The 15398-nt window shown below is 45.1% G+C and overlaps 1 protein-coding gene across 1 annotated transcript in view; it reads left to right on the top strand.

The window, feature by feature from the left end:
* IL1RL2 (interleukin 1 receptor like 2) overlaps positions 1-15012 on the top strand; it is a 38696-nt gene extending 23684 nt beyond the window's left edge. The window contains exons 6-10 of the mRNA XM_027623862.1: positions 409-538; positions 1309-1445; positions 3168-3311; positions 11883-12044; positions 13471-15012. Of these exons, the coding sequence (XP_027479663.1) occupies positions 409-538; positions 1309-1445; positions 3168-3311; positions 11883-12044; positions 13471-13838 (941 nt within the window). The 3' untranslated portion in view covers positions 13839-15012. The remainder of the gene's footprint in view (positions 1-408; positions 539-1308; positions 1446-3167; positions 3312-11882; positions 12045-13470) is intronic.
* The last annotated feature ends 386 nt before the right edge of the window (positions 15013-15398 follow it).

Below are 15398 nucleotides of genomic sequence, written 5' to 3' on the forward strand. Positions count from 1 at the left end.
ACCTCCTCTTTCCTGATTGTAGGATTGTTTTGAAGATAGGAAGACTGAAGAAGACAGTGTGTGTGAAATACTTGGTCCGAGGGTTGTGGGTTATTGTTAAGCTGTGAAATACTTTGCAAAGTTCTTTGTTAAGTTTCCTAAGACTGGTGGTAGTATCTGTGTCCCTGATATTGGGGAGGGCATTGGCCAGAAGCTGGTGGTATTTGGATATCACATGGATATCTCTGTACAGTAGACACTCTGGAAGGTAACTTGTCCCTTATCATCTCTGTCCAGGGAGAGAATAAAGTAGAGGAACATTGACCTCCAGGGTGAATTTTTGGTAATCAAAAGATATTCAAGGATATTGTGCAGCTGATCACTTTTTTGTAGGCTTTTCATGTAACATTTATAAATTTGATTTTATAGGCTCTCCCCTTACTGTGGACTGCAATATCACAGACACAAGGGATAATACAAATCTCCGCTGCTGGAGAGTCAATAACACCTTGGTGGATGATTACTACAGTGAATCCAAACGCATCAGAGAAGGATCCGAGTAGGTGTTGTGTTTTTCTGCCTTCCCTGAAAACCGACAAGAATTTCCTCACTTTACATTATTTTGGCGCTAGTACTACTTTTTTTAGATGCTTCTCACTGACCCCTCATCACTCCTTTTGGCTTTGTCTCTCAAAGATCTCCTCAGCGCTCGGCAGGGCTACCTCCGCTTCAGAGAAGTGTGAGGGGCTCTTCTTATCAACATTCCCACATCCTAGTTAGACAGATGAGGCAACACATCAAGTATGGGACTCACACAACAGAATCCATTTCTCTCAGCTAGTCCTTAAAACTAGCCTCCTTCCGATTTTGTTATATCATGAGCCATAGATCTTCAAGGCTCCAGTAGCAAAGCAGGGAGCAGCATGGGGACTCTTGGGGGAGACAGGGCTTAATCCTGCACTAATTGCGTGGTAGAAACCCAATTTGTGGTGGTATAAATTGGGTGGCATAAAGCAAGATTCACTAGTGCGAGGGCGGAAGAACTGATGTTGGGCCCTGCAGGGTAGATAAGTGAGCCTATGTGGAGACAACCAGAGGAAGGCTCTGGAGGGCTGAGGATGCTGTCTGTCGCCGTCCAGAAGAAAATGCAAATCCGGAAGGGCCACGACTCACGCACCTCACCGAGCTAGTCCGTGAAGCATTCCCAGGGTAACTGTGATGGCCTGAAGTGTTCTCCAGAGAGAGAATTTTATTCTCTAGACTGAAGATGATACACTATGCTGGGCAACTATGCCTCATGTATAAATGGTTGGTTCCTTTCTTTCACAGATCCCACATTTCTTTCCAGAAACATATTTTTTACACAGTGAACATAACTTTCTTGGAAGTGAAAATGGAAGATTATGGTCATCCTTTCATTTGTCACGCCGGAGTGTCAGCAGCATATTTTATTTTAAAACTCCCAGGTAATGGTTTGGTGGGGTACACGCTGTTCAGGAGGTTCAAAATGATGACAAGGAGACACTTGGTGTGAGGCAGCAGAGTGGTATTCAGTAGGGAAACTCAGCATTAATTTCTTGTTTGGAATTTGTTGGTTTCAAACTCATTTCCAGAGCAGAGCAGGGGATCAATGCTCCTGAAGGCAATGAGTGACGAACTCAAGAACTGCCAGCCATCGCTCCTGTCTACTTACCAGGGGCTTTATGAATCTCATAAATATTGCAGGGCATGGTCTTCTTATTGTGACCATTGCAGTACCAAGGTCCCTGAAGTCTATACATTACAGCTTCCCAGACCTGGGACCTCCCAAAGTGGGAGGTGGCATTGTTGCTCCAAGATCTGGGGAAGGACAAAGAGAAGTGGAAAGATGGGAGAGAAGGGCAAATCCATCTAATAGAAGCTAGAGGCTCAAACAGGTGGTCAGGATCAGATTGGGCACCCGCGTGCAGAGCAGATCCACTTGGTTGTGCTGGGACTTAATCAATGCATTGCTATTTCTGTTGACCCAGAACGTGTTTTAGTTATTGTGCTTTATTGTATTTAAAGACATACAGCCGTGCATAGGGATGTCTTGGACCTCAAACTATTTGCAACATGGTGTGACATAGGGCAGGTCACGATAAACTCCTTGGGGAGTATTTAAAAAAAAAATGAATGTGCTCTGGGAGGGTTCATAGAAAAGAGAATTTCCCCTTTTACCACCCCCCCCTACACACACACATACATGCACACCTTTTAGTGGAGACTGGAGCATCGGGAAGGAGCTGATGAAGGCAGTGGTGTATGCGGTGGATTCTAAGAATAGAGAGACTTTCTCTTCCTTTGTCCTTCTTCCTCCTTCCAAATTCTCTCCTCCTTAGAGCCTCCTTCCATGGCATCACTCTTTTGGGCTGTGGTAAGGGAGCAAACTGTACTGTTCCTCTTCTGGGATGTGTAGGAGCCTGTTTTCAGGGACTTGACATTCCAGGGGAACTGGTTCTGCTTCTTGGTCATCTCCCACCCACAGCTTTTGCCATAATTGCTCTGCAGCGTGTTTGCAAAGCAGAGCAGGGATAGACACCCTTTCTGCCCTTTCGGAGACTGTGCCTTGCAGACAGGCCCCCGGCCTGGACCTTGTTGGCACAAAGAGGTTGAGGGGGGAGTTTGGCTCTAGGGCAGTCTTTGGGAGACAACAGAGTTGGCTTTCAGGGGAGGCAGCTGATGGCTCTTTATTTATGACAGGTGTCCTGCTGCTCAATTTTGAGTGCCCATGAAAGCAGTTATGACAGTGGAATAATCAGGAATGTGCAACAGAACCACTGGGAAAGGTCTTCCAGTAAACATGTTCAAGGCTCTACCTCGGGAGAGTCTAGTAGAGTTGGCTTCAGTGAGACCTGGCCGTGTGTGTTTTGAGAGCAGGCCTCATGCCCTCCAGCCAGCCCCATCAGGAGCTAGGCTTCTGCAGAATTTCCCTCCCCAGGTTCCCAAGAGCACATTTGCTTTCTGAAATTCATGGGCCACACCAGATTATTCTACTCCCATATACCTATTATATTTAACTGTAAAAAAATATTTAAGCGGTATCCTCATTGACCTCTAACGCATTTCCATTTGGCATTTGTAATGTGATCTGTATAAGTAAAGCATAGAGTTGACTCTTTGTTTTATCATTATTATTTGTTTATATCTTTATTTGCTGTCATTTGTAGCTCCAAATGTTCAAGCTTACTTGATAGGAGGGCTTCTCGCCTTGGTAGGTGCAACAGCGTCTGTCATGTACCTCTACAACATTTTTAAGATCGACATTGTACTCTGGTATCGAAGTGCCTTCCATTCTACCGGGACCAAAGAAGGTAAGCGTGGGTAACCACTGAAGATTGCCTCATACTTGGCATCCGCTCATCCGTATAACCCGCTCATCCGTATAACCATTGTAAATACACTTTATCATATTTTACTAGCTTGCCTTTCATGTTGTTGGCAAATTGGGAGGAAGGACTCTCCCTGGACTTCTCATGCTTCAGGGAAACCATTGGTCCATGGTCACCAGCATTGTTCAGTCAAGTGAGGCTTGCAGGCTAGTCGTGGCCGGGCAAATCTTTGCTAAGAAGCAGGAGCATGTCATCTTCTGGGTCCCACTGTGACTGTTTTAGAGAGGTTCTCACCATCTACTGCTGTTTGCCAAAGAAGACGATTTCTCCAAGAGCGACAAAGGGCTCTCCAGCCGCGATACATCTTCAGCACGGTGGGCGCATGAGCAGAGTTTACGTGATGGAGAGAGACGAGCTGCCTGTGGGGGCAGCTCTTTTAGGTCCTGTACTTGGGGCCTGAAAGATTTAAGTCCCTGCCTCACAAGGCTGGAGAGAGGCCTGGGTTTGCATCTGGTTCTCCCCTTACTCCCATGTGATCTTAGGAAGTGTTGCATGCTCTTCTCTTTCTTGACTATAGAATGAAAGAAAAAAAGAAACAAGGAAGAAGAGAAGGGAGGAAGGAGAAGAGGAAGGAAAGTAGGAAGGAGGGAAGGAGAGGGAGGAAGTGGGGAGCGAGAGAAAATGATCAGAGCCTGCCTCACAGAGTATTGTAGGAACAACTGAGTTGAAGTCCAGGAAAGCCCTGAGCAGGGATGTGGGGCACAAGGGGCACCCTGTAGTCTGAAGGCCAAAGCAAGCTGCCTCTGCCCCTTTGCCCCAGGTTTCAGCGTGGTCTGTGGAGCTCCCGTCCTGCCAACACATCTCAACACACAAACGCCTCAGTACGGTGCTGAAACTGAGGAACAGGCACTTCCCACCGTTGTGGTATTTTTTTCTTTTTCTTTTAGTTTTATAAGTAGGCTCCATGCCCAGCATGGAGCCCAGTTCGGGACTTGAACTCATGACCCTGAGATCAAGACCTGAACGGAGATCAGGAGTTGGACGCTTAACCAACTGAGCCACCCAGGTGCCCCACCCCCAACCATTGTGGTTTTTTAACTCTGTGCTGTTTTCTTGTTGTCTCAGAATGGTTGTGATCTCTTAAGGCCTTGAAAAAAAATAATGAGTCTGCCTTAATGTCCTCTGATTGGATGGAAAATTAATACACAGCCAAGAGAAGTCTATGCGCTTCACGTACATGGAAATACCCACATTTACACCATTCAGGTCCAGAGACTAGCGATGAGGACTAGAGTTGGAATTCAGGGAAGTGGGTGTCCAAGCACATTTTATGAGTACCCACCAGTAAGAAGGGCATTATTTACACCAAGGGTCTGCTTTGCATATAAAACACACAGTACAAGTTGTTGTCCATCTGTCTGAGAAAACACGTGTCCTAACTTGGACTTTATTCTGAGCTAAATTTCCGAATTCAAAACTGGCAGTCCCAGAGCAGTGTAGAAAGCAACACGTTCTTTCATGAGGGCCAAATTCAATCGTGGAAACGCAACTGTGCATGTCCAATGCCACTTGAAGCCCCTCTAGTCCTGAGGCCCGTCGGCTGGATGTGGGGTCCCCTTGGAGCCTCCCTGTGGCTATGCTCCTGTCTGTGAATGTGGCAGAGGAGACCAGTGCACCACCACTTGTCTTTTTTGACACACGCACGTGAGCGGTCCACCTGCTTTCTATTTACTGACTGACTGGACACTGCGGGGACTTCAGTGGTGTTCCCAGATCTCTGGTCCGGGTGCATGTCTCACTCCCTGACTCACTGTGACTCCCAGGAGCATGAGAGCCGAGGGCTGGTGCAGCTGCCTGCTGGTGAGGTCGAGTTTAGCAGGAAGAGAAAAAAGGAATAGTGACTCACCCAGAGCAGGGGAGCTGAGCAGATGACAGATTCAGGGAGCCCCACCCTCTGCTGAGACCGGACTCCAGCCCAAATTCGGGCTGAGAATTTGGTCATCGGGGCTCACAGTCAGCCAGGGCTCCTCCTTTTTTTTTTTTTCTTAATTCAGATAAGTACTTGCGTACTTTATGACTAAATCTCTGATCTCTGCAGCTCCATCTATGACAACGACCCCTGTAATTCCTCTCTGAGTGTTGGTTTTGACAATGAGCTAGAGATGAGACTTAAGATTTGTCCCGGATGCTATTTCCAGCATTGTGTCCCTGGGAGATATTTTCTGAGTTATTGGGGGGAACCTGTGGAGTCAAGGGTGGCAAATACAAATGAAGAAATAGACAAATTGTGTCCTTCTTATGATAAGATATTTCCCCAACTAGATGAGTTACACTTTATAACATGAGTAACGGGTATAGCTCAGTTTTGTTGAGTCATCAACAGCCCTAATCCATGAGTTCGGTATGTTCTCTAGTAAATTATAGGAGTTACTTTAAAAATTCTCCTTCTGGGTGTGCATGTGTGTACAAAAATAAAAGGGCCAGTTTACACATCTGGAGAGATTTGCATATGTCTCACCACCTTCCAAATAGGTTTGTGGAGAACATACATGTAGAACACAACAATTAAAAACAGATAGTGAATAGAGGGTAGAATGGTAAAATAAAGCTTGGGGGTAGAATTAATGACAAATCTTGGACACTTTTTAAAGATGAGTTGGCTTTGGAAGTAAAGGTAAAAACAATGACAAGATGCATTGTGTGCTGTTCACAAATGCGCTTCAGTTGCTTATGAGAGCACATAGCTTTGTCTGGGACAATTTTCCAAGGAAAAGTTTTTGTAGGGAGTATTCATTTTTAAAGGGTGTAATATAATGAATCTTGTCTACAGCAACATTCCTGTGGTAAATGTAGTAGCATGTTGAATGTGGCTTTTCTTCTAGTGTCTTCCATGCTAGGGCTAAAATGCCAAACCTCATGCAATCAAGTAAAAGCACTTATGTGAAGACCAAATTGATTCTGTCTGATTTTTCCATTGGTTCAGTTTGATTAGGTTTGAAACTTAAGAAAAGAAAGTAAGGGGTTGAATAATCTTTAAGCAATCTCTCATAAACATTAATACACCCCAATAAACTTTTGTATTTCTGCCAACGGCCAATAAGGCCATATGCAGATGTTTTAACAACAAAATTAGGGCTGAATGTCTTCAGGAAATTAAAGGAGCTTGGCCAGAACCTAGATAAACTGTCTAGGTTTATCCACTATATAAAGGCAAGTTGTGGGAGTATCTGCTAACAGGCCCTTTCTTTAGAAAACTTACTAATAGGTCTACATTTCCACAGTTCTCTGGATGAAATAAACAGTTGGGGGGCATGTCAAACTCATCATTATCTATTGCCATTCATTGTTACCTACCCAACTGCTCTTACAGTTACTCTGGCTGGGAAGAAAATTACCTCAAAACTTTGTAGCATAGAGCAACCATGTATTTTGCTGATGGGTTCTGTGGGTCAGGACGTCAGATGGCACAGCAGGGATGGCCTGTCCCAGCTCCATGATGTCTAGGAACCCTGCTGGGGGATTGGCAGTTGATTTTGGCTATCAGTTGATGGCCTCAGTTTCTCTTCCCAGTGCCCTCTCCATGTGGTCTCTGTGTGGGCTACTTTGGGCTTCCTCATGGCATGGTGATTGACTTCTGAGGGCTAGTGTTTCAAGAACAAGAGAGCCAGGAAAAGCCATATTTTCTCTTAGGACTCAGACCCTAAATCTACAGAGTCAATTCTACCACATTCTGTTTGTCAGGGCAGCTACAGAGCCCTCATCAATTTTAAGGGAGTGGAAATAGAGTCCACCTCTTTGTGGGGAAGTATGGTCGGTTCTGAAAGAGCATGTGGAACCGGAAATATTGCTGGGGCTATTTTCTGAAAAAAATGCAGTCTGACACACTTGAAAGGGACTAATCAGGTATATGCTTTGTGACGTTTCCTCCTCCTGATTCTTGTCTCAGCCACACCAGAGGGAGTGGTGGACTTGGGTTTGAATCAAGGCTATGCACTTAGCAGCTCAAAGACGAGAAATAACATAGCCTTGTCTGTCTCAGCTCCCTTTCCCGTGATCCGAGGATACAAACGTAACCCTCACCATGACCGTGACCATGACGGGCAAAGCCGGCAGGCAGTTGTCTGAGAGCGCCCTTCAAAACCTCAGGCAGAGGCTAAAAGCAAAATGGCCTCAGCTTGATGTTTTTGCTAGACTGGTGAATAAAGGACGAACTGATCATTTGGAAGTGATGAGAACCCGCTGCATTTTTTGAGAACAAGCCACAAAGGTAACATTACTACCCAAAAGCTTAGAAAGAAAAAAATAAAAGATGACCCCAAAATTGGGAGCATTTTGTATTTTGCTTTTCGAGAAGGTGTGAGAGTCCCTTGCTGCCTAAGTCTCTTCTCAGAGTCTGCATTTGCCCAGCATGGAGCACCTGTCTTTTCAGACACCTCGCCTAAAAACAGGGAACGTGGAACACAGTCAAAAGAGAGAATTCACTCAGCAACCATAGGTTTTTGTTTTGTTTTGTTTTGCTTTGCTTTTTAATGAGAAGGAAGAAAGAGAAACAGCCTGAGAGAAGAGAGACACCAGTGGCAGGGTTTCAGACAGAGGTGGTGATGAACACGGATGTTTGCTGTAGTTTACAGACCAAGAAATACTGTATTCATTTGGGAGGCTCTGCTATGTGATGAGGAGAGTGACAACCCAACCAACCCTTTATCATAAAGGGATTAAATATTATCAAATTTTTAAGGACATTTAAATCCTTTTTAAAATGTTTAAAAACATAAAGCCTTTATGAAATCCTAAAAAAATTTTTTTTTCATATGCCCCCTGGCTTTAGAAAGTCACGTATATGACATTAAATTTAAATCAGAAAAATATCCACTTATGGAGTGGTGGTATAAACTAGTAATATTGAAGACGTTACAGAAGGAGTTTTAGCTGGATTGGGTTTCTGCCGACTCCAAACACAAATTAATCATCCCTTTGGTACCTGCCTTATGACTCCAATTTATTAAAAAGCTGAATCAGCTCATGATCTAAAACTTCTCTCTCTCCTCATAGATTTAACCTTCTTGAGCCTCTGTAAAATCAAGCTCCATTCAGACATTTGGCAACTACTGATAGAGACCTCCTCTGTCTCAGGTCCTGCTCCAGGCACTGGGGGTGGAACCCCACCAAAAAATGCCCCCATTCTCATACGGCTTCCTTTCATGACAGGGGGTGGGGAGACTGAGGAAGAGTGAGTGTGCTTGTGTGCCCATGTGTGTGTATTACCATTTCCACAGGATGGCCCGGGAATGGTGGGCAGAGACTTAAAGGCTGTCAGTGGTGGTTGGCGTGAGAATTTATGGAATGGGAAAAGGCTACAATGTAAACGCTAAAGTTCTGTACACATTTTAACTACAGATCTTCCTTGACTTATGATGGGTTATAACCCAATAAACCCATTAGAAGTTAAAAATATCATAAGTTAAAATGCACTCAAGGGCGCCTGGGTGGCTCAGTTGGTTAAGCAACTGCCTTCGGCTCAGGTCATGATTCTGGAGTCCCAGGATCGAGTCCCACATCAGGCTCCCTGCTCAGTGGGGAGTCTGCTTCTCTCTCTGACCCTCCCTTCTCTCGTGTTCTCTCTCTCTCAAATAAATAAATACAATCTTAAAAAAATAAAATAAAATGCATTCAATGCACATAACCCACAGAATATCACAGCTTAGCCCTGCCTACATTTAGCGTGCTCAGAATACTTACATTAGCCTACAGTTGGGCAAAATCATCTAACATAAAGCCTATTTTATGATCAAGGTTGACTGTCTCATGTGACTGATTGAATACTGCCCTGAAGGTGGAAAACAGCAGGTGTATGGGGACAGATGGTCAGATGGTCAGTGTATCGACTGTTGACCCTGGAGATTGCATGGCTCAGTTGGAGCTGAGGCTTTTTACGCTGCCTAGCATCAGAGAGAGGATAGGACCGTGTATCACTAGCCTGGAAAAGATCAAAATTCAAAATTTGAAGTATGGTTTCTCCTGAATGTGTATTGCTTTTGTACCATCATAAAGTCAAAAAATCGTAATCGAACCCTCCTAAGTCAGGGACCGTCTGTACTATTATTTAGACAAAAACTAGAAGTATACAAGATTTTACCTTCTTCCTTTGGGCTCAGAGCAACCCTTCTTTTCAAGTCTGTTCAATCAAACAAACTTCCATAAAAAGGGAATAGAAAGGGATGGCTTCCTCTTGGGTCCCATTAGGTTAGCTCTGAATTTCCAAATAGCCTGGAGCTCAAAAAAAAATCACATTTTCTAATGAGATGTTCACTCAAACCTTCTAGCCCTGCTAGAGTTTCTTACTCATTCATCTGACCCCTGAGTAGAGCGTAAGCATCCCCCTTCCATGCACTTCTCAAGCTCTTCCCCTTCTTGGACTCCTTATCCTCCACTTCTAGCGCCTCCGTTTTTTCTAAACCCTTTAAAATCCAGCAACTGCCCTCCATCCTTTGTGAATTTTCCCCAAGAGCTCCATGCTATGGGGGAAGTTTTGTTTCTTTCCGTCTCTCCCGTTCATTCAGCCATGTGATCTTGTAGCGCCTCATGTTTTTATTTCCAAGTCTCTGAATGGTCTTTCCAGTTAGCTCTTGCGTCTTGGTCATCTGTCCAGGGGTGAGCACAGTGACTGTTACCTGTGGTTGGTTGCTCAATAAATGCTTAGCTCATTCCGGTGATGACGAAATGTACTGTTGTATTGGACTTCTCTGTACTGCACAGCAGATTCCTGGAGTCTGCTCAGAGGCTTGGTCGCTACAATGCCATGTGCAATTGCAGTGGCAAAATTCACTTAGTGGGTCTGAATCACAGAGACTTGGCCCATTTTGCCTGGTGCAGTTTACAACAGTCCGCCATTGCACAGGACCCATCAAGAGTGAAAATGATGGAGACTCTTGCTTTCAATTCTCATTTTCACCACGGGGGCTGGTGGACTTAAGAGTCAAAGGTGTCAGGTTGGAATTGGGGCTGGGTGACCTTGGAGAAGTGATTCTTATGTCACGGGGATAGGACCACCTTCCTCAAAGGTCAACGCCAATGGGGTAGGAATACCAATTGTAACTGACAAATCACTGGAGGCTCAATGTGGATAAATCTGAGACTTAAATTCTTCAGGGGACCCAGTCATAAGCAGTAGAAACCCACACTTTTGTGAGTTTTCCCTCCAGAAGCCTGACTTGGTTCTGACTGTAAATATCAGAGAAAAAAATCTCTTTGTGCTTCCAGCAGGGGGAGGAGAAAAATCATTCTGAAATATCCTAGAGCACTCAGTTCTTATTAACCAGGCCTGCCCTCAGGAGAAACTAGTTAATGAAAGCCTTACCCGCTAGGGTATTATCGGAGTCTAACTGGCCTGTGCAGAAGGAAATAGCCAACTCCAGCCCAGTCTAGCCATCCTGCGGGGATACAAAACTGAGAAATGCTTGTGACGTTCATAGTCCAGAGTCACTAAAAGACAGATCTAATCACAGCACCATTGAACACGTCCCCTCCCTCCACACCTCACCACCATGTTACTAAAGGCCAGTTTATACCACTTCCTTTTACTGGTACATTCCATCCAGGTCTCAGAGAAAAGTATAAGGCATATTAAAAGGCAAATGCACAATTTGAAGAGACAGAGCAAACACGAGAGCCAGAAACGGCGGGGATGTTGGAATTATCAGACTGGGAATTTAAATCATCCCTGATTAGCATGCTAAGGGATCTAACGCATAAAAGCAGACAGCACACAACAGACGGGAGATGTAAGCAGAGAAATGAAAATCCTAAAAAGAACCAAAAAGAAAGCTAGCAATTAAAAAGAAAAAAAAAACTGTAACAGAAATGAAGACTGCCTGTGATGGGCTTACTAGTGGAGTGGACATGGCTGAACAGAGAATCTCTGGCTTGAGGCTATCCCACTAGAAAGCTCCAAAACTGTAAAGCGAAAGGAACAAAGATGGGGCGGGGTGAGGAAGAAAAGAACAAAGTATCCAAAGAGTGTGGGACAACCACAGAAGGTGTAACATAAGTGTAATGGGAATACCAAAGGAGAAGAAAGAGAGAAAGGAACAGAAGTATCTGAAACACTAATGACTAAGAATTTCCCCGAATTAATGTCAGATACCAAACCACAATCCAGGAAGCTCAGAGAATACTGAGCAGGATAAACAAAAAACCAAAAATCTAGGCATATCATTTTCAAACCGCAGAAAATCAAAGGTAAGGAAAAAAAATCCTGAAAGAAGCCCGAGGAAAAAAAAACACCTTACCTATCGTGAAACAAAGATGTGAGTTGCATTCAGCTTGTCCTCAGAAACTATGCAAGCAAAAGAGCATGAAGTGAAATATTTAAAGTGTCGAGAGAATGAGAGGCCTAGTGTGGCAATGCTTGGCACCCAGAGAGCCAACTGGGTACTCTGAAGTCATTGACCCCAAGGGAAAAGGACATCACGGTAGCAAGTCAGACTTTCGCTCTGTTAACATAAGAGAATTTGGTAGGAATAATTCCATGAGTTTATCCCATTTCCTTTTCAGATGGCAAGCTGTATGATGCCTATGTCTTATACCCCAAGCCTCAGAGAGAAATCCAGAGCCATGAGGTGGACACGCTGGTATTGAAGATTCTGCCTGAGGTGCTGGAGAGGCAGTGTGGATACAAATTATTTATATTTGGCAGGGATGAATTTCCTGGACAAGGTATGTTTTCAGTGAAGCGTAAAAGCCGCAGATAAAAAGGAAAAGGAAGTCTCTTTCTTTCACTTTAGAAGTGGTGGGGTGGGAGGAACTGCTTGCTTTCCCCAAGGAACTACGGGGAGTCTTGTACCTCCTCAGCTCACAGCCCCGGAGCCGAATTAGAACCAGCTCTCTTCTCTCTGGGGCTCATTCCTGTAACAGGATAACCGGTATTCCTGGTTGAAATTACGTGACTCTCACTATGAGTAACACGAGCAGTTGGCTGATGACAGCCTTGGCCAAGGGACCAAATGGAGAAAAGAGGTCATTTGCCCTCACGCCCTTGAGACTACCTGCTGAGTATGCTCCATCAGTTCGAATATGTAAATCAGCTTATGTTTAAAGATGATTTTATAAACCTTAACTGCCCGGGCTTCTCCTACATAAATAAAAGAGGATTTATTTATTTACGTCTCCCTTTGAACAAGAGTGTAGCTTTGGGCAATGAAGGCAACATCCCTGAACCTCAGCTGTCTTATCTGTCAAATGGGGAGGAGAACACTTCCTTAACTCGGGTGACAGAATGAAATGAGGTAAAACCTGAGTGGGGACCAATATGGAGCTTAGCGCATATTAGACATTCAACAGATAAAGTTTCCCTCTTGACCTACATGTTTTCTTTCTTGGAACGCTATACAGCAAATGGCTGAAATTTGAAATAAACGTCCTGCACTAGTCAAGAGGAAACCAAGATTACTACTTTACAGTATTTGGTAGTGGCCTGCTCTGGGTCATTTGAAAAGGTTGCTGAGTACTTTGGATTTGTTGGTTGCCCATATCTGTGGTGAGCAACAGCTACATCTCAGCCTGCCTCTTTTCAAGTTATAGGATCAGCCTCCATGAGGAACTGAAACTCTGATCTAGTGCTCGCCATAAATGTGTGGAAGACTTCAAATTTCATAAGCATATTCTTTCACTCACTTATTCAGCAAGTATTTATTGAGCACCTGCTATGTGCCTTATAATATTCTAGGCACGAGAAATAGAAAAATAAGCCAAAGGGAAGAAGAACATGAACTTGGGGAGGTCACAGTGTATTGTTATATTCTAAGAATAAGGAGGATATAAAAGTTAGGCACATGATAAGACCCTTGTTCTGGGAAGCTCACGGTCTGTGGGTGCAGCCAGTGGGCTAAGGAAAGTGACCTATCAGCAACTAACTACCAAAAAATATGACTTAGGAACACAAAGGACCAATTTTTCAGGGAAAATCAGGAAGGCTTCACAGAAGATAGGATGAATGTTAAAAAAATCACTTTTGTTACCCATTCCTAAGTCACATTTATTTTAAAGTCCACGTTGCCTTTATCCAGGGCCCATTTCTAATATTCTCAGAGATCAATCTAGGCTCTTTCACTCCTGAGACAGTCTGCATCTTCTTTATTTGCAGCAGTGGCCAATGTCATTGACGAAAACATCAAGCTATGCAGGAGACTGATCATCATCTTAGTTCCTGAATCCCTGAGCTTTGACTTGTTAAAGAACATGTCGGAAGAACAAATTGCAGTCTACAATGCGCTCATCCAGGATGGGATGAAGGTCATCCTGATTGAACTGGAGAAAGTCAAGGACTATGCGGCCACGCCGGAGTCAATTCAGTACATCAAGCAGAAGCATGGGGCCATCCAGTGGAGTGGGGATTTCACAGAGCAGTCACAGTGTGCAAAGTCCAAGTTCTGGAAACAAGTGAGGTATCACATGCCACCCAAAAGGCCTCCACCATCTTCTTCTGCCCAGCTGCCGAAGCACACGTCCTGACACCTCCCGGCTGGCTAGGGAGGGGCCAGTGTGGGGTTGGTCACCCGTGATGGCATTGTCCGCATGGGGTGGCTCATGGTTGGACAAGGATGCATGGCATTTGGGCAGTCGGCTTGAAGCTTGCCCTTGTGTACTCGTTGCTACAGGTCCTCTGTTTGCTGCTTGTTTTGATCAGAGCTCCTTCTCTAGGGAAAGCTGTCACCCTTCCAGAAGGCCCTCATTCACTTATGGGCTCTGATGAACACTCCCTGAACACAGAGCAGGTGTAGCATGTGAGCCCCTGGGGAATGGGACACAGAGGATTGTAGAGCGGCAGTTGAGTTGTCAAGAAGTTTGGTGCATGGTGTGGCACCCGTGGGGCCAGAGATGGAAGTCAGAGGATGGCAGGAGGCAACCTGTGGGCTTGGGGAGGGCTGGCAAGGAGAACCACACTTTTATCGTGACCACAATCTTAGCACACTCATACTGGAAGCCACTGAGTGGTCACACAGACCATTGGAGACCAAGTGTGGCCCCGCTGAGATTGCCCATTAACCACCATCCTGTTGGGCCCCAGCCTTGAAAGACTTGATTTGTCAAATCAAAATAAGTAACAATTCACCTGGTTTTCCAACTGGCCAAGAAGGCTGGGATTCTGAGCAACATGTGAGAGAAACAGCACACCAAGATGATGTGATTCTAGTCCATGTAAAACAAAGTAATCTTTCGGTTAGCCAGCGTCCCCTTGTCACAAGTCCATTTATGATTTAACAAGGGGCAAGGACTTTTGATGCTCAAAATTAGCTGTAAACTCCTCACTACTTGCAAAGACCCCCACCTGAGGAGCTTGGATAGAGTCCAAGTCTCTCGTTCTGTGGCTGATGACATCAAGCCCTAACAAGTGGCCTGCTGGGGTCAGAATGTTTGTGGGCCCCAAATTCACATGTTGCAGTCCTAACACCCAGTGTCATGGTATTGGGAGGTGGGGCCTTCCAGAGGTGAACAGGTCGGAAGGGTGGAGACCTCCTGAATAGGATTAGTATTCTCGTAGAAGATACCCCAAGAAGTCCCTTGCCGCTTCGGCCATGTGAGGACACAGCAAGAAGTCTGTGATCTGAAAAAAGGTCCTCACCTGACCACGAAGGCACCTGTTCTCAGACTTCTTGTCTCCACAGCTGTGAGAAATAAATTTCTGTTGTTTGTAAGCCACTCGGCCTGTGGTATCTCATGATAGTGGCCCTAATGAAGAGTCCATGGGGGCTGGAAGGGGGTCAGCCAGTGGGCAGGACAGGACAGGGGTGGAGGAGAAGCAGGAGGGGTGAGAATAGGGACCCCGGCATGCAGGGAGGAAGAGAGTGTATGGGGGGCAGGGAAAAGGACCAGGTGGCTCTGTGTCCTTCCTGGGCTGCCGATAGCGTAAAGCGTCTGGTGGGACTTTGTCATCTTTCCCAAGTGGAACTCTCTCCCTGTTAAACACTACCCCCCCCCTCCCCTGCCCACAGCCTCTGGCAATGTTCTACTTTCTGTGTCTATGATTTCGGCTCCTCCAGGCACCTCATGTAAGTGGAATCCTACAGGGTT

The sequence above is a fragment of the Zalophus californianus genome, chromosome 8 (assembly GCF_009762305.2).
Source record: "Zalophus californianus isolate mZalCal1 chromosome 8, mZalCal1.pri.v2, whole genome shotgun sequence".
In the NCBI taxonomy this organism is placed as follows: Eukaryota; Metazoa; Chordata; class Mammalia; order Carnivora; family Otariidae; genus Zalophus; species Zalophus californianus.